We start from the raw sequence: 24,823 nt of genomic DNA, 5'->3' as shown, positions 1-24,823 counted from the left end.
GAGTTAATCCTCTGCCTCTTCATTTCAGTTAACTCCTGTGGTTGTAGTTTTCAGTCTGGAACCTATGGGATTGCAGGTCTTCTTGCTTCTTCTGTCTGCCCCCTGGTGGAGGCTGATGGTAGGGACTGACTGGGAAATCTGGGCAGGGTCCTGCCCAGCGAATCCTTAATCCAGTATCTGCTGAAGAGTAGGGCTGTGCTTCCTCCTTGCTGGTTGTTCAGCCTGAGGTGATGGAATGCTCAGTGGTGACCTCCAAGAGGTCTCACTTGCCAAGGGGCACCTCCTAGGACTGACTGTCAGTTCCCCTGTCCCTGTGGCGGCCACTGCTGACTCACACCTTCACAGAGAGGTCTGGTTCAGTCTCCTCTCCCCTGGGTCCTGGTGCATGCAAGATTTTGTTTGTGCCCTCCAGGAGTGGAGTGTCTGTTTCCACTCGTCCTTTGGAAGTCATGAAATCAAATCCCGCTGGCCTTCAAAGTCAGATTCCCTGAGATTGCTAGTCCCTGCTGACTAAAAAGATGCACACCATGAGAGTTCTGAGGTCGGTTGTATTTGGGGCAAAATGAGGACTATGGCCCCCTGACAGCACCTCTGGTAGCTCTGAGAAAGTCAGAGGCTGTGGAGGAAAGTCAATATAAAAGATTTTGGTGGAAGGAGAGTTCAGTGCAATCAAGCCCTTACTTTACGAAAGGTTTTTTGCTAGTTATAAGGAGCTGATGTCACCACAAAGGGATTTAGTGATTTTCTAGGTATGAAGAGATATAAGGATCTCTCGGGATCATGAAATAATTTCCTGAAAAATAAGTATCAAAAGACCTGTTAAAGCAGTTTCCCTGGAGCGGAGTGCCTCACTCTCCACCCCGAATTCAAGGGGTGTTGCAGTCAGCAGCTGCGGCCGCACAGACGCCTCTGGTGTTCAGTCACTGGAAAATGCTCCTGGCAAGTGCCAGTTTGTAGCGGACATTGCTTTGCTGGGTCCCCAGGCTGGGGAGCCTGACACGGGGCTCCAAATCTTTACGAGAGTGGGGGAACTTGTCTGGTATTACTGTTCTCCAGTTTGTGGGTCACCCGTCTGGCAAGCGTGGAATTGGACTTTTATCGGGATTGTGCCCCTCCTCCTGTCTCGGGGTGGCTTCTCCTCTGTCTTTGGTTCTTTGGTGGGTTCCATTGTCGTTCTGTTGATGGTTGTTCAGCTGCTAGCTGTGATTTCGGTGCTCTTGGAGGAGGAGATGATCACACATCCTTCTACTCTACCATCTTAATTTGATCTCTAGAAATGAGAGAAACTCTTACCACTCTAGTTTCTAGTAGACCTTGAAGGCAGGGTTCCAGGCAACAGACTGACAAGGTAAGAATTCACCTTTTGCTGGCCTCTCTAACTGTGCGTGCAAAGATCAGGTTTGGAATGCCAAAAAAGAGCCCCATCTTGGCTGTTACAGGGCAGGATTCCTTTATTTCCTAATGAAGGAAGCACTTGTAAACGTGTATAAACCCAGCTGGTATTCCCACAGATGGCAGTCTGTTTAGGAGCTGTTTGGTCTTTAAGGCAAAGTTTCCCGTTATCAGTTTGGTAGTTTAGTACAGATATGAGACATGCTCCGAACAGCTCTATAAGGATGGGACTGTGGATGAGACGTGTGCTGTTTATCCTTGGATCAGTTCCACTCTTAACATTTCTCGGTTTTCCCCTCCTGCAGTATGTCCTCTGAGAGTGCTCAGGATGAAACAGGTCTCTGTGGGGCTCCCAGGCCGGAAGGCTTTCTTGATTCCAGCGTCTGCTGTGAGTTCCAAAGGGCAGATTCTGAACTGTTGCTAATGCAGTGATCCCGGAACAGAATGGATTTAAAGACAGGGGATGGGCAACCAAGAAACAGCCTTGGAGCAGGGGCCTGGTTCCACCTCATGGAGCAGTAACAGTGTCTTTAAGTTCTTTAAGATGTGAGCATTCTTCCTACCAGAGAAAACCCACCTGAGGCTACATTAAAGGCTACATTAAAGCTTACTGGCAAGATGATCTGAGACCAGATTAGTGGAGTACAGGCCCTGCACACTCCCTAATCTCACCAGCACCTCCGCCCTTGAACCATTGCCCTGAAATGCCTCATTAAATCTTCCTCAGTTGGGAGACACAGTTTTCAGGGTAGGAGCCTCCTGGGTCCCTTTTCCCTGGCAAAGCAGTAAAGCTATTATTCTCTTCTGTTGGGTTGGCCAAGAGGTTCATTTAGATTTTTCTGTAAGATGTGGAAAAAACCCAAACTTACTTTTTGGCTAACCCCATCCTTCACCCAAAACCCTGTCTCCAAGATTTGATTTGACGCCAGTTCACAGAGGCCAAGTTTGTGGCGTCAGAGCACAAGACGCTGGGCCTTTGCAGTGTGCACCCTTGGAAGAGCTGCACTTAATGGTTGCAGGACTGCAGCATCCTAAGGGTTGGGCCTCAGATGCTTCCTCCAGGTCCTTAGGAGCAGGTGACTCAGCGGGATTAATTCAGTCTCTCATGTCACTAGCAAAAGTTTGGTTCAGACCATGTATTGACTTGTTTTTAAAATTTAAATCTAACAAAAACCGTAGGTCCCCTGCCTAGGAAATTCACGGTCATCCTTCAGACTTAATAAGGTAAAACAGCTTGAATACAATTTTTAAGATCATCACTTAAAAGTAATGAGACCCAGATATCAGGAGAACTCACCAGAATGCCTGAGCTGGTGGGGCTCGGTGAGCCCATGCTGGTTCTGGGCACTGGTTCAGGGTAGACGCCAGGTGTCCTCTGGTGGGAAGATATGCATGTCAGTGAAAGGATGAGCAAGTCTATATAAGAAAGAAACGGAAAATATTATTTGAGCCAGCCTGAAGTCTGTACCGGGAGACATTCTTGCAGAACGCTTTGAGGACTGCTTCACCTATTGGAGGTCAGAGCCTGGTCATATTTTTGAAACAAAAGGTTGTACTTTAAACTTTAAGTGATGTATTATTGACCATTTATATACAGTCTGAATCTGCAGATGCAAAGTGAGTAGTAGGTCGTGGGTCATGGTGGCCCCTTAGAAGATTTAACAAGGAAGTTCTGTCCTAAGGAGGTCTGGCTCACGCATATGCACAGGGAGGGGAGAAAGCCCAGGGGGGCTGAAGAAACATTCATGTTTAAGTTTTTCTTGTCTTGCCTTAACACCTTGCAGGTTTCTCTGGCTGATCTAAGAATTAAATTGACACGAGGTAGTTTAGCAGGAGAAAATCAAACAAAAATTTAATAACACATGTATACACGGGGGAGACCCAGAAGAACTGAGTAACTGGACAGAGTAACCAAAGACCTCCCTGAGAGAGGAAGGGCGGAGAGGCAGGCAGCCTCACAGATGGAGATTTCCCGTATAAATGGAAATGTTTCTTACAAAAGGGTAACTACCACTTGGTTTTCAGTTTTCCCCCCACCTCTGCAGTTTCTTAGGAAATGACCAAAGAGACATATTTTGGTGGCAAATTCTGCTTTCCTACTATGGGGAAGCACTTGTTCGTGGCATATGGTTAGTGATCAATAAATAGTAAATATTAGGATGATTAAATGTGACAGGATAATCATATTTTTTTCTGGAAAAAAGACTAATCTGGTGTCAGAAAATAATTCTGTTTTCTAGTCTCTCACCTCATTATATATAGCATATCTCAACTGAGGACCGTCTTGGTGTTGACTGTAGCCAAGCCTGACATTCACGGTCTCCCAAAACAATCCTGATGAGTAGTGCTTGGATTTTCCTCTTGCCGTCCCACCTGTGGTCTTTAGAGACTGCTGTTCTCTTTCTCCCACCTCCTCTGGTGCATTGTCTCCCTCTTTCTCTGTTCACACTGGCGATGTGGTGATGTGTAAGAAATGCACATGTACTCACTCAGATGACCAAAGTATATTTCACATACACATGTGGTCTTCATCCATGGTTCCCTGACTCATGGGAGCATCTTTTGTCCTAATGTTTGGTCTCGTTACTCAGAGCAGACCTTCCACCTTGCCTGGATTTGTGTTAGTGAGGTGACTTTTGGAAAACACCTAAGGTTGGGGGCTGTTTGCCAGAGGATCTCCCCAGCTGAGTAGAGGATTAGCACTTTTAGTCCCACTGACCTGGGCTATTGAGGTGAGTGTCAGAGAGGTTGAGTCAGTTTCCAGTGATTTAATCAGTTGTGCTTGTGTAATGAAACCTCTATTAAAAACCTAAAGATGAGAGGGTCAGAGATCTCCCAGGTGAGTGAACCAGAATATTTTCAGTGCCCGGTGCTGGCTGCCAACCCCACAAGGGCAGAGGCTCCTTTGTTCAGCACCTCACCCTGTCTATCTCTACATCTGCTCTTGGTTCATATCTTTTAATAGTAATCAAATGGGTAAGTGGGTTTGACTAATCAATTATAAGAAGGTCATGAGAACCTCTGCTTTATAACCAGTTGGTCAGCACAGGTAACCATCTGCACTTGGTGATTGGCATCCTGAGTTGGAGGGAACCATTGGAACCTCCATTTTGCAGCCGGTCCCTCAGAAGTGCAGGCAGCGACCTGGGCTTGCCGCTGGCTTCTGCAGTGGAGGCAGGTGCCGTGGGGCTGAGCCCTTGACCTGTGGCGTCTGCCGCCCTGTCCAGTAGACGGCGTCTGAGCTGAGTGGAGGCCCCCGGCTGGTGTCCAGAGCACTGGCAGTTGGTGGTGTGGAAATGCCACCGCCTCCGCATTGGAATTGAGTGACCAGAGCTCCTTTTAATCATTCTTGGGAGGTTCATTGTTTAATACTACAGAGTATATTCCTTAAATTGGAGTGGGACTTAAAATTACAAGGACTGATCACTGACAATTCAGCTTAATGTTTTTTACTCCAGCATTCTGATTTGCATAGATCTGTATTGGAGCCTAGCGATCAGTAATTTTGAAGAGAACCCCAAATGATTCTAAGGTAGTTGTCCATTCGTCACTTTGCAAACACTACTCTAGGTCAGCTCAGTTTTTTAGAATATTCTTATACAAGACAGTTTTTTTTGGTTGATCATTCTTATCTTTGATAATGATATCCTGCTCATGGCACTCACTTTTTAAAGATTAAAATAAACACAGGTTTGTTATTTTAAGGTAATTTAAGTTATGGTAAATAAGGTTAAATTACAGTATACGGTAAAATTTGACAAATGTTAAAGCTGCCTTGGTCTAGTTTGTTAAGTTTATAATAGCCAGTTAGGCTTTTACCTTTTATCCAGACAATCAGATTTCCCCAGGCTAATACTTTGGATATTTGTGAATATCACAGATACTTTTTACATCACAAAGTACATAAAACTGAATCTGACCTCACTGTGAGTGGACTGCTGAAGCTCCCTTTTACTTCTGTGTTGCAGTGAGGTCTAGGAAGGGTGCTTGCATAAGCAATAAAGCCAAAGGTCACACATGGCCTGTTTTGTTACTTTGCAAGCAGTTTTCCTTTCAGCATGGTGATAAATACAGTGGGCTACCTGCCTTGTATTATGTGGTGTCTTTCTGAGATCTCATTTTTCCCTGGCCCTGCAGCTTTTACTGTCTAGAAATTGGGTGTGTATGGAGTCACACGAAAAGCATTAATATTTCTAATACTTGCTTGATCTTATATTTATTTTTGCAAGGATAGAAATTAAGTCTTTCATTTTCATTTGTAATAAATTTGAATGGCAGTCCTTGGAACACTAAGCTTGCCGCGTGGCGCTGGTGAGTTTCCTCTGTGCTGTGCTTGGCTGTTTCTCATGCTTCTTAGGACAGATAACTAGTTTTTCAGGACAGCGGATTCTAAGTCATGGTTAGAGTATATAGAATAATGATATAAAACTTGAAAATCATTTTTAGGCAAATAATATTGTGGAGGCCATATGCAACTTTGGGTGATTTATAAATAATAAATAGGCAACAGATGTAACTATATAAAATAAGCTATCTGACTACATATTTTGTCTTAAAAATGACCAGTTATCATACTTTATCGAATGTGACATTGTTAGGTCATTACATTAAGGTACTTAAAAACCTTCCAAAGGGTTCATAGTTTTGTAGTTCTTGATGAATTTAGTGTATAAATGGTTCATTGGGGAGGGAAACGTACTAATATTTCAGGCTCTAAAATCCATATGTTTGTGCTGATCTTGGTTAAATTTCATAATCTTTATGGGCCCCAGTTTTCCCAGATGTGAAATGGGTCCAACAAGATTTTCCTGCCTCATAATCATGAGGTAGGAAATTAATTTCTCATTAATCATGAGAATTAATTGGGATAGCATTTGTGAACTACTTCATGCAGTACTCAGTAGTTCATTTGATTGTGGGTGTGTTTTATAGTTGTTGTATATGCGTTCTTCACATTCTTGACTCATATCCAAGTTTTTCTTAAATTCCACAGAATAAGGATCAAGTCCTACAGTCTCTTTATTATAAGGGACCGTCTTCATTGGTCTCAGTTCTGCTTTTCCAGTCTCATCTCCTGTTACTCTCCTCCTCATCCCTTCTTCCCATAGTCTCTCACGCCCTTGACCTTATTACCACTGCTGGCAGCAAACTGTTGAAAGTTTAAGTACTGTAAGTACAATAAACATAACAACCCTCTTCACCTAAGAATGCAGATATCACCAAATATCATTTGATATTTCCTATTACCTTTGAAAAATCCTCCTCCTCCCCACCTCTCAGTCTCTATAGCATTCTATATCATTGCAAATATATTACTTCCCTTTATGGCGTAATACTTATTTTACTGCACAGCCATCTCCCACACTGGGTTTTCCTTGCTGAGTAAAGGATTATTTCATGATAAAAATGGGTGAGTAGGAAATCACACCACTGACCTAGTTAGAACTTCGTGCAAAGCACAGGCATACAGGCTCGGATCCTCAAGGTGCACAGACTGGGGGACACCATCTGTTTCAACTCTGTGGAGCAGTTTGACTTTCTCCTTTAGTGGGGGAAAGAAAAATTATTCCAGTTGAATAAATGCTGTCTATTTGGTTGGCTATTAAGATATTATGTATATCAGATATCTAAGATGAGCACAGTTTTACCCCTCCTTATGCTAGACTGCATCCTGTCACTTACCTAGCCATTACTCTTACTCCGCTGATCCTCTTTTAAGACACAATGTGTGTGTGACAGAGTCTTAGATGGAAATGTACATGCACACTTGAGGTGTACTGTATCGTGTTTCCTTTTGGACAGGAAATAAGAGGATTTCAGCTACTAGCAGTGTGATTGGAATGATGTGTACCGTTATTTCGGAATAGAGTTGAATCCAGAGAGGAGAAAGTAAACCCTTCACAGGAAGAAAACCTCACCTCTTCATCTGTCGTCAGGAGAAAGTCCAGTTTGCACTGGGAACAGCGGGAGTTAATTGTGGTCAGGAGGATCTACCACTTTGGGAGGATATAGCAGATCTTGCCTCTTAACTTTTTTGATAAACTGAGAAAGAATCTAACTTAAGAATAGGATTCACCCTACATGGTTAGAAGTTTTTAAATTGGTCTTGGTGAAGAGTGATTAAAATGGTAGCTTTCACCTACTTGTAGTAAAACATATTTATTTTTGCCTAACTTTCCTATAATCCTTGGTATAAACAAATCACTGGGCATGTCAAACTCTGACTTTACTTGGGAGCAATTGGAAGCTTTCGGTTATAAAATCAGAAAAGGAAATACACAAAGAACAAATCCAGAAAAACACAAACAGACCCTTTCCTTAATTTTCATGTTGTCTGAAATAAAGCAAAACAAACTTTACAGACTCAATCACTTTATTGTATACCTGAAACTAAGAACATGTGTAAATCAACTATACTTCAGTTAAAAAAAAAAATTAATAAACTATACAGTGGAGAAAAGACAGTGTCTTCAGTAAGTGGTGCTAAGAAAAGTGGACAATTCATGTAAAAGAGTGAAGTTACAACATTCTTGAACATCATATCCAAAAATAAGCTTAAAATAGATTAAAGACCTAAATGTAAGACCTGAAATGATGAAAGAAGAAAACAGGAAGAATGCTCTTTGACATAGATCATAGCAATTTTTTTTTTTTTTTTGGATCTGTCTCCTAAAGCAAAGGAAACAAAAGCAAAAGTTAACAAGTGGGACTTAATTTCACAGCAAAGGAAATCATTCACAAAATGAAAAGACAGCCTGCTGAATGGGAGAAAATATTTGCAAAGATAGAATCAATAATGATAACATCCAAAATAGCACAACTCAGCATCAAAAAAAAAACCTTATTAAAAAATGGACAGAAGACCTGAATAGACAGTTTTCCAAAGAAAATATCCAGTGGCCAACAGACCTGGGGAAAGATGCTCAGCATTGTGAATTGGAGAAATGCAAAGTCAGGCTACAGTGGGATTAATGAGACTACAGCTCTGACACCTGTCAGAATGGCCATCATCAGAAAGACCACAAATGACAAATATTGGCAAGAATGTGGAGAAGAGAGATCATCTGTACACCATTGGTGGGAATGTAAATTGGTGCCGCCTCTGTGGAAAAGAGCATGACACTTTCTCAAAAAAGTACAATAGAGTTACCGTATGAACCAGCAAGTCCACTCCTGAGTATATATCCCAAAAAGGTAAAAACACTAGTGAAGAAAGATAACATGCACCCCAGTGTTCATAGCAGCACTATTTACAGTAGTCAAGACATGGAAGTAACCTGTGTCCATTGACTGATCAATGGAGAAAAAAGATACTGTGTGTATGGACAGTGGGATACAACTCAGCCATAGAAAAGGAGGTTCTGCCGTTAGCAGCAACATGGATGAGCTTGGAGGGTGTTATGCTTAGTGAAATAAGTCAGAGAAAGACAGAATCTGTATGGTGTCACTTATGTGGGGAGTCTAAGAAATAAACTAGTGAATATATAACAGGTAAGAAACAAGCTTACAGTTATAGAGGGAAAGCTAGTGGTTACCAGGGAGCAGAGGGAACGGGGGATGGGCAAGACAGGGATAGGCGATACAGACTACTATCTATAAAACAAATGATCTGAAAGGATATATTGTACAACACAGCAGATATAGCCAATGTTTTTTAACTGTAAATGGAATATAACCTTTAACATCTGAAACTTAAAATATACATCAACTATTTCAGTAAGAAAAAAGAAATAGGAGTTTTTAAACATTTCAGCAGTATTCGTATTATTCTCGCAATATACTTTTTTCTGCGTATTTATTCAGTGAGACATTTCTGTTTTATGTTTTTATTTTTAAACAGCTGTCATGGATGCACTGGTGGAAGATGATATCTGTATCCTGAATCACGAAAAAGCCCACAGGAGAGACCCAGTGACTCCAGTCTCAATATATTCAGGAGATGAATCTGTTGCTTCACATTTTGCCCTTGTCACTGCATATGAAGACATCAAAAAACGACTTAAGGATTCAGAAAAAGAGAACTCTTTCTTAAAAAAAAGAATCAGAATTTTGGAAGAAAAGGTAATTTGTCTATCACCTTCATTGTGTTTACGACTTAATAATTCAAAGTATTTGAAATTTTAAATATTTCTCTGCTCTGTTTTCCATGAGTGCACCAGATTCCCAAAGATAAGTCACTGCTGATCTCAAAACCCTGGGCATTTTACTTGCCCTTCTGTGTTTCACCTATCATAGTGCTTGGTGGATGGGTGCAGAAGACGATTTAGCAACATGAAGGGATTCAAGTTCAAGTGTGTTTCTTGCCTCTTTCGGATTGCCTTACCTTCCTAGCTGTGTGCATTTCATTCAGGATGTTTAAACCTATGCAAAAAATGATAAGAAAGGAAGAAGTTCCTGGAACTTTGTTCCAATATGTTTAATAGTCTTTTCGTCTGGACTGAAATTTCACCAGGACTGACATCTTTACCTCAGCATTCTCTTTTGTTCTCAAACACACGTTAATAAGAATGTGTTTAACTGATGAATTAATGTCCTCTGTTTATACCTTTCCCATGCAAAAACTGTATATCCTAAATGTTGCAAAATACATAAGCCAGGTAGCTGATTCAGTTCTAAATCCTCAGACCTGCTTTGCTTGTGTATTGGGAAGTCTTCCTCACTCATCATTCACTTTTAAAGTTTAGTTTAGTTCATGTTCCTTCAGATCATAGTTACGGTCCTCAGCTCTTCAGTGCAGTGTGTTACAGACCGCAGCTCCCACAGAACGAGAAGGACGATCTAACTGTAGAAGCTTGAGGATGGAGTTTGGGAGAGATTGACTCGTTTGCAGGAAGTAAGAAAAGGAGGACTCAGTTGTAAAAATAATTGATTTCTTAGTATTCATGTGAATTTTCTTTAATGACTATTAAATAAATTTGTGACATACTGGGATAGAGTGAAAAAAGATAACATTTTGGAGTTTGTAGTTAGATTTATTTTAAAAGTCAATAGAAAAGTGTGGTAAGTAATATTGGAAATATTTCTGTACTTTGTGATCAACAATCCTAATAATTTGTTCTGCAATAATATAGAACTTAATGAACTAACACTTCTATTCCTTAAAGTGTCAAGTACACACTAAATTGATACTCACTTTTCCGATGATGGAAATTAAATAGTGTGTTCCAGCTTGGAAAACAGAGAAGCGCTATTAAAGAATGATGTACTGTTTTAGTATGATGAATTATTATAAAAGATACAGCAAAGTATAATTTACTGATTAGGAAAAGCATAAAAGATTTTTAAAAATATCCATTCTATGCTTTTTACTTTCTTAATCACTAAAGCGTAATTGTGTAGAAGTGAAATGTTCACTTAGTTTTAGTTCAGCCCTTATTCCCTGCATTAGTGTAATTAAAGTGAGATGTGGAGCCATCAGAAGACTGATTCATTCGCTGATATGGAACACCCTCTTAAGCTTTGTCCTCTAATTTTACGCCTTCAGCTCCTAGGCGCACGAAAGGGTGAAGACACCAGCTCTGTGGGACGAGAGCAAGTAAACAAAGCCTATCACGCGTACCGAGAGGTCTGCATTGATAGAGACAATCTGAAGAACAAGCTGGATCAAATGGTAAGCTGGTCTGTAAAGAATGGTGTCTATATTGCAAAGGAGTTTTCTCCTTCAGGAGGTTTAAAATTAGAAATGAGAGATATTTACATTTATTAGACAAAAAATTTGCTCAAGGCAAAAGCAGAAAAATTTTTAGTAGGAGTATTTGTTACTTCTATACAAAATAAGTAGTCAGTTTGTAATGATGTTTAGGTCTTTAAGTATATCTAACACCACTAACTTACTTTGAAAAATTGTGACTCAGTAGAGTTTATCACTGTTTTTTTTTTTTTTTTTTAAGCCAGTGAAAAAATGTCCTAAGTTAGAAAAAGAGATTGGTGAAAACTGCATTCTGTTGCCCACCTTGCTTTTAAAAGGCTGGAATCTGTTTTTTCACATCTGCCTAAAAATGAATATATAATATAATACCAACCTTTAGATTTTATTGACTGTAATGTCGCATTTTCCCTACTTAACTAGAATAAAGACAACTCTGAATCTTTGAAAGTGTTGAATGAACAGCTACAGTCTAAAGAAGTAGAACTCCTCCAGCTGAGGACAGAGGTGGAGACTCAGCAGGGTAGGCCACTTACTTGTTACAAATATTCTACCACAATCAATAGGGTTTTCCACTCATGTGTGATAGCCATGATCAGTTTTCTGTGTCTGTGTGCTAAGGACTTATTTTTCAATTTGGGGGCTTATGTTAATTTCTGCGTTCTGCTTTTACCAAATATCAAATCCTTCTTAACTTTTCCTTAGGTGTAAATTGCACTTTTCCTAGAGAAAATTTGATGGTTGATTCAGGGCTGGTTTGTGATGAAGTAGATGAAGAAAGGAGTACAGTTTCATCTTCTGTAAAGCCTCTTGCCCACATCAGATACCCTGTCAATGGAGTAGTTATAGTTGCTTTTTTGTTTGTTTTAATCCAGTTTCTGAAGGTTGTTAAAATGTGCAGCCGAGATGCTGTGCTGAGAAGTTAGGGGTGGGGGGTGGGTACTAGCCGCCCCCGTGCAAGCAGGCTCTGATGAAACAGCTCAAGTCTCGGCCTCTGAGAGACTTAATGGGAGGTTGAGGTGGGGTCTCTCATGGCAGGTGAGTGGGCCTTTTTCTATGGACAGAGTCTAGGGAACTAAGTCCTGAGTTCCTTGATAAGGGTAAGGGTTCCTTATTAAGGGTATCCCTTAATACTGATAAGGGTTAGTCTGTATCCAGTGTTGTTGCATTTGTACAGTGGAATGTTTATGAATGAAATTACTCAGAAGTCATGTTGTAGGCCTGATGGTCAAACTTTTTCCTTTCCACAAGGACTGGATGGAATGATTAGCTGAGTGAACCTCAGCTTACTCATTTCATTCTGAATCACTGTCTTAACCTTCACATATATATGTGATTAATCTGTCATTTCAGCATATGCTTGATAACGTGCTATATATTTTAAAGTTTCAGGCTGACAAATTTGCTGTTTAAACAGAAAATCAGGACTAGGGGTGATGAATACATTCTATTGTATTGTATAAAATAAGATTGCTAATATCTTAGCATAGACACTTGAAAGTACTTTGTCTTTCAAAAACTTACTAATTGTAGATGTTTTATATTGGTTTTTCTTTTACCTCCATTTTACTAGCATAATCTTTTTTGAACTGCAACCCATGTAGAAGTCAGAAATAACAATTTTAATGTCCATCCTTTTTGTAGTGATAAGAAATTTAAATCCTCCTTCATCAAACTGGGAGGTGGAAAAGTTAAGCTGCGACCTGAAGATCCATGGTTTGGAACAGGAACTGGAACTGATGAGGAAAGAATGTAGAGATCTCAAAATAGAGCTGCAGAAAGCCAAACAAACGGTACTACCGAATCACTGAATTGAGAAATCCAGCGGGCTGTGTGCATCCTATGTAGGATTCATAACTAGGTGTTAGATCACAGAGTGAACATAAATTGTTACTACTTAGAGAATTATATTCTGTGAAAATTCACCTTTATCTTCCCCTTTAATCATTTTTGCTAAAATTTGGTAACTGTATACTTTTATCATAATTCCTGAATTACATGCTTTTGTTGTTTAAAAGCTAATTTTTTAAAAACCTTATTAGTTAATTAAAGTTGTTCTTTCAGCTTCCTTTCCTTCAATCTCCTTAAGTCATTTTTTTCTCTGTAAAGTTTAAAGAAAACTCAAGTTTTAAGTTTTCCATTTTATTTAACTTAGTTTGATTAATTTAGACATACAAGAGACTTGATTTTTAGAATTATTAAAACAAAACTTTTGAGCATCCCCTTATTCTCAGAAGCACTTTTGGAGCAACTTTAGTTTTCAGCAGATAGCTGAGAATTCAAGAATTAAGGGCAGGCAGGGAAAGCAAAACAGAAAACCCTGCTGAGCTGAGACGGTGTGTTTAACCTGAAGTCATCCACTGAAACACTAGTTACCTCGCAGATCATTCAGAGTTCGTCTGCTATTACAGCGACCCCTGGTAAAGGGGAAATACCCACTGTAAAAATTACTCTCAACTCCTGTTAGAACCAAAAGAATTTTTTTTCCTACTTGACATCTGAAATTGGTTTTCCTAGCTTTGCACCTGTGACCGCATACACAGTTCCTTCAGCAGCTCCAGCATCTTGTCCCACAAGCCCAGTTGCTACTTTTTTTAAAAAAGATGTGCTTGCAAGAAAAGATCAGCACCTTGAAGCTCTGAATTACAATTGTCAGCATATACATTCTACTTGAAATAATTCAGTAGCTTTAATAAATAATGGATATCTCCTTATCAAGTAGAAAGCAGTACTATAGAGTCATAAAAACTTGGTTCTTAATTGTTGTATTGCTTATTAATTGTGACATTAGCAAAGTCATTTAACTGTTGTAACTTGACACTGACTAGCTACTTTTTATGAAAGTTAGGTAGTATGTGAAGCAGCATGGTGCCTTGCATATAGTTTATTCAATAAGTAAATGTGTTTCAAAAAAATGTAGTCAGGTTAATCCAGAAAAGCGGCACTTTAGGGGGTCTGTCTGTGTAAGGGGTGTGTCTGTGTACCTGTGTTACACAGTTAAGTTCTTACTACTTAATGTTTTCCAGTAGGTGGCGCTAGGGGATTAAATTTGCTTTTAGGTTAATTCTTTCACAAATCACAGAAGGACTTTTAAAGATAGAAGAAACGTTAGAAATCACTTGTCCTACTGCTGATGAAATTGAATCTCAGAGACTAAGAAACTTTAAGAGTTGAAGGTGAGATAACGGAGGAGTTTTTTTTTTTTTTTTTTTTTTTTTTGAGAAAGGAATTTAAGATGTGGTCCTTCCTTCGTAAGAATGGCTAGGGGAAGGGAAGTTTAAAGTAAAAAATGTTCACAGCCAAAGATGAACCAGGGAAAGATGGAGTGGAAATTTATCAAGGGTTCCAGGTTTAAATCCTGATATCGTGGGATGTGTACATTCAGTCGTTTCAAAGGTGTTGCTGTCAGAGTCCTCTTGGAACGCGGGAGTCAGAGCAAGCCAAGGAGAGAAATTTATGTTCATGTGAATAATCTTACTTAAATCTTCTGCAGCTGTACTTAAAAATATTTTTAAGATGGTACTTCCTGTGGAACATTAACATCTCTGAAGTATGAAATAACATCCTACATGGAAAGAATAGTGGAGCTTTGGTGGGCTTACTTTTTTTAAAGTACTTCATGAGCTCAGTAGATAGTTGTTTGATATTAATGAGGTCACGGTTTCAGGGTCAGTTCCACTATGGGCCTTTTTTACTTTTTCTATCCTCCAGTTTTCAAAACATTTGTATTCAGAACAGTGGGACCTTGGAGAAAAAGACACTAGGACCGAAGTGTAGGGAACCCTGGTCATATGGAGTTGGTATAGACGTCGGTGGTGGCTGGTTCCAGCCCCGTTAGAGAGTCACTGTTTGCTGTGTGGATTGGAGGTTCTAAGCAGTCCTTAAGTATAGGAACCTGTTTAACTGGAATAGTGTTTCCCAGGATTTTGTAGCTCTGAGCCTGTTTATGCGAGGCTTCAAACATCAGATGGCAGGAGTTGAGAAACAGATCCATCACTGCTTTTAGAACATGGCAGCTAGTAACTGGCCAGGACAGGGTCTTTGCATGTTAGAGACAGTTCCTTTGTGCTTTTTGTTACTTTACATTAGACTTTTCTGAATTGTTAGGTGATAGCTGGAGAAATACTTTACCAACCCAAACTTCTTAGTGTTTGTTTTTTTCTTTAATTGGTTTTAAAAAACAAGGTTTCCATTATGCGTATATATATGAGTCAGACACAACTTGGCTACTGAACAACAAATAAGTATACTATAATTTACACTGTAGTTAAAATGTGTATTTTTAATTAATTATACAGAGAAACTAAAAGAGACTTGATCTGATTCATTTCTTGTGAGGAAAGGAAAAGGTCCAAGATTATGTCCTTTATTCACGGTCAGACTTCCTCTGACTCAGGGACCAGTTCTGTTTCCCCATTCCACAGGGCTCCTTGAGATGCAGCTAAGTCATTCGCAGTATTTAGTTGTTTTCTGAACAGTCAGATCCAAAGACACTTTAACTTCTATAGTACATTTTCATGATTTACATTCTCAGATTTAGAGGACTCATGAATTCCTTTTGTGCTTTTTAGTGTTCCACTTTAAAAAATATCATTAAATGATACACAAAATGGTAAAATGAAGTTTTGTTCTTAGTTTATATTGGCCACTTCTGCTAATAGAATGGGTGTCTGTGCTAGTCATTTTTATTTGTTCTAGACCTCGAATTGAAATGCATTGCAAATAGCGTGTTATAGAATTATCTTAAATGTATTAAATTCACTTTTAAATACAGTTTATAGGTTCTTTTTGTCATCTGTAACCTGAATTACTAAAACTTGAAAGTATATAAGCAATCTATATAAAATCCTTTCCCTATCGTTTTCTTATGGAAAGAGGACATTTATGCTGTTCTTTTAAACAGTAACCTGTTAAACATGAGTACTTTTTTGTAATAATACCAAAAGTGAAATACCAACAAACTTCCATTTTCTGATGGAATTCACTCAGCTATACCTTGAAGAAACAGCAATTTGATAAATGTTACCATTTTTTGAGTATAGATTTCAGGTTAGTGTCTTCAGAAATATATTTTGTACAACTTAAAGGTCTTTTATGTGAAAGCAAGTGTATTTTTTAAAGAAAATTAAAGCATTAGTGACTTTAAATAATTAGAAATGGTTTAGAAATATCTGGCACAGATTTGGAGTTACTTTATTAACATTGAATATAAGACCTACTATGTTACAGATGTTTTCTGTAAAAGCTGAAGCATGTGTAGAGTAGGAAAGTACTGAGAATAAATAGAAGGTAATGATTACACCTTTTAAACTGTTTTTTAAACAATGACAGGCTCCATCTCAGGAAGACAGTCTGAACTGCAGAGATCTGCAAAGACTGAGCATTTCAAGGTAAGAACATTCTTCAGCATTCAGAAATAACACCTTGTTCTGTCAACCACTGTGTTAGGTACTTCTTTTATGATTTAACCTGAAAAACAGATCAACACTCTTGGAGTACTGCATGAAATCTCTGATCACTATGTATTTATAAAAATATTTAACTGTTCTTAAAAGTGGGCTTGAACTTGAGCAGTAGAAAGGTGCATATTATCATGATGCCTTAGATAAAATTTTGAACATTCAGTACTGTTTGAGATAGAATATTAGGGAGCTAGCTGTGTAGAAGTATTCTGTAATAAATTCTGAGTTTCACATGAAGATTATGCATTTCCATTATGTGGCAGTATCACTTTGTTTTAGGGCCAAACTTGGTCAGCCTTAGTCTTTAATGTGACATGACTTTTAAGAGAGCTGTCTTCTTAGAATAAGACTACAGGTAGCTGTCAGGGTGTATGTATGTTTCTTTAGCCCTTTGTTTCTTAAGCACATATATCATTTTAATTTCAGTAACATAAGTGCATTGTTTTATCTGATGATTTTTTTGTGCTGTGTTAGCACCCCCTCTTTTCATGGACACTTCCACCCAATGAAACACACACATTTGACTTTATTGTTAGATCATTTGGCTTCCAAAATTTACTGAATGATCCCGTACCTGTTCCTCCTGTCAAAAACCCAATGGAGAGAAACGCTCAGTTGGGAAAACAACTGAATGAAAGCCCGTGCAGCCCCTCTTCAGATGCAGGGCCGCCCCTCTGCGGGTGTGGGGGCAGGCAGTAAGTATGCAGGCGTCATAGGCCAGCACCTGCTCATCCCTGCCATGCCTCCGCTTGCTGCCTTCCGCCTTTACCTGCACTCACATAAGGAAGTGTTTCCTTTTTAAAACATGCGACTAGTATACACTGTCCTTGTGAATTCTTTTTGAAAGATGTCTTCTGCGCCAGACTTACCATTTTTCCTGTCAACCTAGGTTTCCCCTTATTACTGTGTTTGTCATTTTTATAAGCTTTCTTAAACCATTTTTTGGAAAGAGGCAGGTTAGAGTAGGTCAAATAAAAAGGGCTTATGCAAATAGTTTCTTAGAAGTACATGGTATAGAATAGACTTCTGTATCCGTTCATGGGCAGTGTTACATAATTGGGGTCACTTCTTTTGAGAAAACGGAAAAAGCTGCCCCCCACCCACCACAAAGATGTGTGCATGAAGGCAGCATGGCACTGACAAGACGGAAGGCTCTCTGCAGGCTTTGGAAGAGGAAGCCAGCCCCAGGAGGCGAGTCTGACTTCTGAGGCGGTCGGACTCTCTAACGGTGGCTTCAGAGAACTGTTCTGAGTTTTCTAAAGCTCAGTAGTAGTTCAGGCGCTATCAACTGAGAGAAACAGATTTTAGAATTAAGTTCAGCCCAGGAGTTTTTATGTGTTAAAGAACTGTGTGATTAAAGCGAGTCCTAACGGCTCCCCGTGCTCAGGCACATTTGTGTTTTTTGCAAGTCCATAGCAGTGTGGATTGCTGAACTGACCACTGTTTCGTCTTCTGGTTAAGCAGCTAGAAAATTAATAACCAGATTTGTGACTTACCTTTGGTAAACAATATCATGCATAAAATTTTATGTAGTCTCATTCCTAACTGCGTTTTATCTTGTTTTTTCCTTCAGTTTATCATTTGTACCTATGTCCAGGTTACAGTCCTGTTTTATTAATCTTTGCAAGTTACATCATCCACTTTTAAATGGAATAATTCAGATGATAAATTAAGTCTACTATATTAGGAGAGAAGTACATGGCATGTTTCCATAAAACCATCAACTACCAGTTTATGTATTTTTAAGGATATTTTCCAGTTATTTGGAAGACTCTCTTTTGGAACACTTCTTTTTTTTGCATTTCCTCCATCATGTTGGCAGGTGAACGAGGAGATACAGTATTGTTCCTGAGTGAGCCTTTGAGTTACTGGAGGCCTTTTTATGGTCCTCGTTCTGTACAGCATCATTCAACGATAATTGCCCTACCTGTCAGAAACTTGGCCACTGCCCTGCCAGTGTGCTGGCTAGAGCTACCTGTAGGTTATTGCCCTCAATTCTTAAGCCAGATCTAGATGTGGGGTCACTTCAGATGCACATTCTTGGTTTCCAAAATAGGGGCTATGTTGGTGTTTTTCACACTGCTATGTTGCCTTAATGATCGTGAAATTTTGTGAGTTAAGCATTTTAAAAATAGAGAATAAAACAGAAGAGAACATACAAGAGTGTGGGTTGCAGGGTGAAATGATTGCCTGCTGTGCCTTACAACTAAAAATATTTGAAAAAAGCTTGTTTGAGGAAATCACGGTCGTCAAAACATACTTCACTAAGTCCTGAGCTCTTGGCTGAGACTCCCATACTTTCATTTTAATTCCCCTGGGGAATGTGATGGCTTAGTAAATTTTCAAAAGCTAAAGAAAAATAGGACTGAAGTAAAAAGATCTTTCTTGTACAAGGCACATTCATTTCAGTATTAAAGAGTTGAATGGACAGTGTCAGTTAAGAAAATTGAGCTTTTCCAGTTTTTACCATGTAAGCTGGACGCCTGCCCCCACTTGAGATGTGGATAAGACAGGCTTCACTATGGTGTGGAATTACATACTGGGACCAAGAAGGTTGTGTTGGTGGTCAGTGTGATGAAGATGAAGCTGCGGATGGTGTGAAAAATGTGACTCTAAAAAGGTGGCAGTCACGGGACTGGATCACTTAGAGGCCCTTTGCACAGCAGCTTGTCGGAGTCGGGAAGTCCTCCTGCCCCCGCTTTCTTGAGTCCAGCGAGCGAGCCCCCAGGCCGCCAGACTGGGGTGAGGGCGGGTGAGCTGCCTGTCTGGCACGTGGGACCTGCCCAACCGCCACCCACCGTTACCCTCATGTCACACCTGCTTTGTTACTTACTGATCTCATTCGGGATACTCTTGGTGTTGCATCTCACTGTTAAGGTGGTTTTTGTGAGTTCTTTATAGACAGCTCTATCATTATGATTCTGCAACACACTTAGAAGACTTTAATATTAACTGTAAAGAGTAACTGCCATTACTTTGCTGTCCACAAGAGGGAGAGCTTACACTTAGTAATAATTAGATTTTTATATCTGTAGTTTTCAACTCAGCTGACATTCAAGGCAAAAGAAAAAGATTAGTAAACATATGCTAAACTTGGTGACCTAGTTTATAGTTTAACCTAATTTATAAGCAGTCTTTACTAAATTGAATTGGAAAATATGTTAGAGCTGCCCTAACACCTCTATTATTTTTGTTTCTCTTTTACTTTATTCAAGTAGCTATGTTGAATGATGAGGTGTTTGATACTCCAGTATCCACACATTGTCTTGAGTACTGTATTTGCTTTTCTTTAGGTCAGGTACTGATTTACCATCGCAAGTCAGTAATAAATGCTGTTTATAAGCTGTATGATTCATGTCATGAGTGCATGTATCAGCACATGTACGGTGTTCACACACACTTAGCTGCTGTGTAACGTGAGTAACTGGTGCCCAGAATGGCAGCCAGGAACCCACAACTCTTCACCCTTAAGGCAGTGCCTGCGTGAGACCCGCAGAGTGGCTCACAGCTCAGCGCTGACTGCCGAGGCAGGGGCGGCTCGCTGACTCTTGTGATTCTCTCACACCTGTCAAAAACCTGTAAAAATACCTGTGTCTTTTAATAGACTAGTGGTTAACAAATGATGTTTACAACAGATTAAAACAAGTAGATTATCCTCAAAAGCAATGTAAAGTTTATTCTCCCGCTTCTATTGAAGAATTATAGTCTGAATGGAATGGGAATATTTTGACCAAAAAGGTATGTAGCCTTACATAATGAAAATAACTCTTTTATTATATGTTGTTTTCATAGTTAGGATATTAGATTTAGATATCAAGAGTGTTATCCTTGAAGTTTGCTCAAAGGTTTTTGTTTATAGCTAGACAAAAATTGAACCTGAAGTGACATGTTTGATTTGATTACTAAAATCACACGAATATTTTTAAGAGACAGTAGTGCTTGTTTGAACAATATGAGATCAGTAGTTCTTACAGTTAATATTTTATGTATTCTCGTGCAGCAAAGCAAGAATATGCGTTGAGGATTTCAGTTTATTTAGTTGGCAGCTAAGAACCTAAAAAAAATCATGACTATCCAAATAAAAATGCTTAGTGGAAGATGAAACTCATTAAAATGAGCTTTAAAATAACTGATGTATGACTTCGCACGTGACTGAAGAAAATACTCTCGGTTACGGGAATGAGGGGCTCTGTGAGGTCCTTGTTGTCGCTGTGACTCTGCAGCTCCTTCTCTCTGACCAGGAAGTCGGCAGCCCCTCTGTCACGTTGGTTTGTTTAGAGCCAGCAGTCTGAAACAGCCCAGTCAGGCGTGAGAGAAGGGAATGCGTGAAACCTCGATTTTATTTTAATGTGGGCTTGGGTATACACTCAGCAATTGGTAACAGCATTCACAACATCAAAACAATAAATAAAAAATAAATTTATTAATAAATTTAAAATCTGTACATGAATGAACATCACTGAATTCTTGATCAGACTTGCAAGTGAAGAACAGTCCTTACTATTAAATATATTAACACCACTGCACCTTGTAGGCTATCATAAAATCTGAATACTGAAAATTATGAAACTCGGTTAAAATACTTTTTATATTACCATTCTGTTTAACACAGTTCAGTTAATTGATAAAAATTAGGTCATCGTGAATAAGATTTTTTCATTTGTTATATAATGCTCTAATATTTCAGCTAATATTTAATGGGGAAGTTTTATTTTGTTATTTCAAAATTAATTTGAGCAGAAATGCAGGTAAGTTCATGTCTATGTTAAAAGTTTTTCCCTTCTGTCCAAATAGAATAATAACCATTAAAAAATAAAACCCTGTATTTCAGTGACAATATGCAAAGTGCATACTGGGAACTGAAGAGAGAAATGTCTAACTTGCATCTGGTGACTCAAGTACAAGCCGAGCTACTGAGAAAGCTGAAAACCCCAACTGCAATCAAGAAAGGCAAGTCAGTGTTTGCCGGAAATCCCTGATTCCAGCCAGACTACCCGAAGAGCAGCTCTTGATCGTATCTTATCGAAATCTTATCAAATGAGTCTGAGAAGCCCAAGTATATGTAGTCTGTGCGCAGCCACCCATTCTCTGCTCTGGCTTCAGCCTCGCGCCGGTCAGCTTCACACGTAAAGGTGTTGCTGATGCGTGTTTCTTCAGTACTGTATTCTTTTCCCCTTGTGGCTTTTTTCTCAGCCAAGTGTTGCTTATGTGTTCGAGGCTGAGGTGTTAAGTTTGCTCTAGTTGACCTTTTACCACAACTCCTATATATATTAAAAAAAAAAAAAAAAAGACAGCAAGACACCAAAAGCTATTTTCATTCCAGTGCTTCAAAATACACCAAAGAACTAGCTCTTTACACTGTTTTCAGAAAGATAACTCTAATTGGTTATTTGGTTATTTCCATTTTTGTAAACTTAATTTTTCTCTCCATAAAAGATAATTTTGAATGGAGACTAGATGCTATTCATTTAGCCCTTCTAACCAAACAAAAATTTTCATTGCTTTTTCATATTTAACTGCTTAGCTGACTAAATCTTTTGAGTTTTGTGTTAACTAGTAGTGAGTACTTTGCCAAAGCTACGTTTTATACCTCAGAGAAGAATCAGTGCATTTGTACCTCTCGTCACATAATACTTGTACTTCTGTTAACATTGTGTAATGTAAATCTGAATGTCCTAAACTTTAAAGGCATGAGAGTAACTTTTTATTTTTTAAAAAATCATGACTTTAAAATTATTATTTGCACCTCAGATTGTTCCTAAAGAGGGCACAAGAGAATTATTTTATAAATCCTTCTCTGGACTGTTCACTGTGGGGGCGGGGGACAGTGGGACACAGTGGGACAGAAAAGAAATTGAGAATTCCTTTCCTTTTCTAAAGTTAGTTACTCATGGATCAGCAAAATAATAAGGTGCTTTGGCAGGCCCCAACTTAATTTATGATTCATTCTGTTTTCAGATTTTCCAGCAGCCAGGGTTACATAGGAGACAGCTTTAAGTTGATGGTAGAAATAGCACTTCTCTTGAGAGAGTCTCATAGAGTAATTTTTCAGTGAATTTTCCTATAACTCTTCTAAGTAGAACTTCAAAAAGTAATAAAGGAGAAGTGCTGTCTCCTCCTTTGGAAACGGCTCACTGTCGTGTCCCTTCTGAGCTGAACTGTTAAGTTTCTAGCACGTTTCCAACAGTGCCAGGCCCAGGGCCACCACTCTCCACCACAGAACTCCATGTTCTGCAGAGTGGACAGAGGCGAGCTGAAGTCACCTTTCCTCTAGAGCCACGTGTCACCACAGTCCAGAAGCTGAGCACTGTCACCTCCCATGAGAAGGGGCAGCAGTGAACTTAAAGTGTCATGTGGTTCGGTTTCTTTCTTCTTTAAAACTGGAGTCAGGCGTTGACTGCACGTGGTGTCTCTCGGACTCAGGGTGAGCTTTGCTTCCCCAGGCAGGAGAAGGCAGGGGGATCAGGCCCTCGCTGCCTCTGTGCTGTCTGTGGTCTGTATTCTAAGCCATGACATGTTGCTAAATACATTTTTTTTTTAACGTGAACTATATTGTGACCATAGCAGAATTTACATTTACCATTTACAAGAAAAAAGATGATTTTATGGCTTTTAAACTATTTTATTCATTAAAGCCTTGTAATATATATATGTAAAAACTTCATTTAGGTCTCAACAATTCACAATATAATCATTCCTGGAAAAATTTACTTTTGGACCACCTTCCAGCTTTTTAAAATAGTAATCTTTTCAACTTCACTGTGATACGGACAGGGCAAGATTACAGTGTCCATTTTGCAGATGAGAGATCAGCTATTTACCAAGAGGTAAATTTGAACTGAGAGGATCTGTCATCCCTCTCAAGTCCCAGGGCCACAGTGATTGCACTGACTTGGCAATGTCCATTTCCAGTTCTAGAATCAACCAGATTAACCAGATGTTTACTATTTTATGATTGTAATTGCTAGACAGCTGATGCTTAGCCTGTGTTTTCTTTTCAGCTTGCGCCCCAGCAGGATGCATGGAAGACCTAGGTAAAGACAGCACAAAACTGCACTTGTCGAATTTTACTGCAACTTACAAAAGACATGCCCCCCTCTCACCAAATGGCAAAACTCTGTGCCATGCCACGCCTTCCCCCTTACAAGGAGATGCGAAGGTTTTATCGGAGAAGGCAGCTCTCCAGTCGTGGACAGATCACGAGCGATCCATTCCTCATGACGGCACAAACTTTCAGGACAACAACTCTTACAGCAGAAATTCCCTGGAAGATAATTCCTGGGTATTCCCAAGCCCTCCTAAATCAAGTGAGACGACATTTGGGGAAATGAAAAGTAAACCTTTGCCTTTACCCAACCTGCCACCACTGCATTACTTGGATCAACATAATCAAAACTGCCATTATAAACATTAATTCTGAAGAGATTCATGGTGTTCTCATGAGTGGTTTTCTGGGAAAATCATTAGCAAACAAAGCAGATTTTGATTAAACTTTTGGAGAGTTTTTCAGTATTTACATTTGCACATAATGTACCATATTATCTAGTTGATTTTTCAGTATGGAAGAACACTCTCCAGCTCCGTATTCTGGCTAAGAATCAAATATGTGTTAGTACTTAATAAATTAATAAACTTATGATATTTGAAAATCACAATTCTACCTTTGATAATTGTAAATTTCTGCCTCTACCATTGAGAATGGAACTGAAAGTTTTCAGACATAGTTTTACAAAGTGTATGAAATGCCTAACATAAAAAAGGAAACCATTATATCAGAGAAGAGTCATATTAAGTTGAATAAAGGAGTAGGTGGAAATGTGAATAGATTACATTCCTGCTGACCTTTTAATGTGTACACATAAGAAAACTGTTAGAGTGGAACAATAGTATCTGGTTTACTCCATCTATATGTGCTGTTGTGTCTGAAAGTATAAGATTAAAATCATTTTTTAATCACAATATTGATAAAATTTGAAGCTGCCATCTGGATTTTAAGACTTGAAGTTACCTCATTGCAGCCAACTCTGTCCTGGTATTAATACCTCCCTCAATTCTTAACTGAAAAAAATGATGAAATAGTTGAAAAGCTGTATGTGGTATGGATTAAACTTGGTCACGTACATTATCCAGGTAGAAGTGGGAACAGCATCACAAAGGCTTCTGTCTGATCTTCAGCATACAGTGAAAACTCCACGGGGTATGTAACTGTAAGGCCGTTTGCTCCAAAGGGTCTACACCCGCTATTAACTTAGAGCAGCTTATTCATCAGTTAGACTTTATTTTGAAGTGTTAATGATTTGCTTATTGAGAAAGTGGTTTTTAA

At 39.1% G+C, this 24,823-nt stretch overlaps 1 protein-coding gene across 3 annotated transcripts in view; it reads left to right on the top strand.

The window, feature by feature from the left end:
• Positions 1 to 24,155, top strand: part of AZI2 (5-azacytidine induced 2) — a 33,103-nt gene extending 8,948 nt beyond the window's left edge. The window contains exons 1-8 of one of the 3 annotated variants that reach the window (XM_020878334.2): positions 6,542 to 6,561; positions 9,233 to 9,453; positions 10,877 to 11,002; positions 11,462 to 11,561; positions 12,683 to 12,831; positions 16,370 to 16,428; positions 21,332 to 21,450; positions 23,502 to 24,155. In XM_020878334.2, coding sequence (XP_020733993.1) covers positions 9,238 to 9,453; positions 10,877 to 11,002; positions 11,462 to 11,561; positions 12,683 to 12,831; positions 16,370 to 16,428; positions 21,332 to 21,450; positions 23,502 to 23,914 — 1,182 coding nt within the window. In that variant the 5' untranslated portion in view covers positions 6,542 to 6,561; positions 9,233 to 9,237 and the 3' untranslated portion in view covers positions 23,915 to 24,155. Of the gene's footprint in view, positions 1 to 6,541; positions 6,562 to 9,232; positions 9,454 to 10,876; positions 11,003 to 11,461; positions 11,562 to 12,682; positions 12,832 to 16,369; positions 16,429 to 21,331; positions 21,455 to 23,501 lie in introns of those variants that run through there. The other 2 variants (XM_020878333.2, XM_070455275.1) reach the window with 2 other exon arrangements.
• The last annotated feature ends 668 nt before the right edge of the window (positions 24,156 to 24,823 follow it).

This window comes from Odocoileus virginianus, chromosome 26 (assembly GCF_023699985.2).
Source record: "Odocoileus virginianus isolate 20LAN1187 ecotype Illinois chromosome 26, Ovbor_1.2, whole genome shotgun sequence".
Classification (NCBI taxonomy): Eukaryota; Metazoa; Chordata; class Mammalia; order Artiodactyla; family Cervidae; genus Odocoileus; species Odocoileus virginianus.
This window is presented reverse-complemented; position numbering and strand designations above follow the sequence as displayed.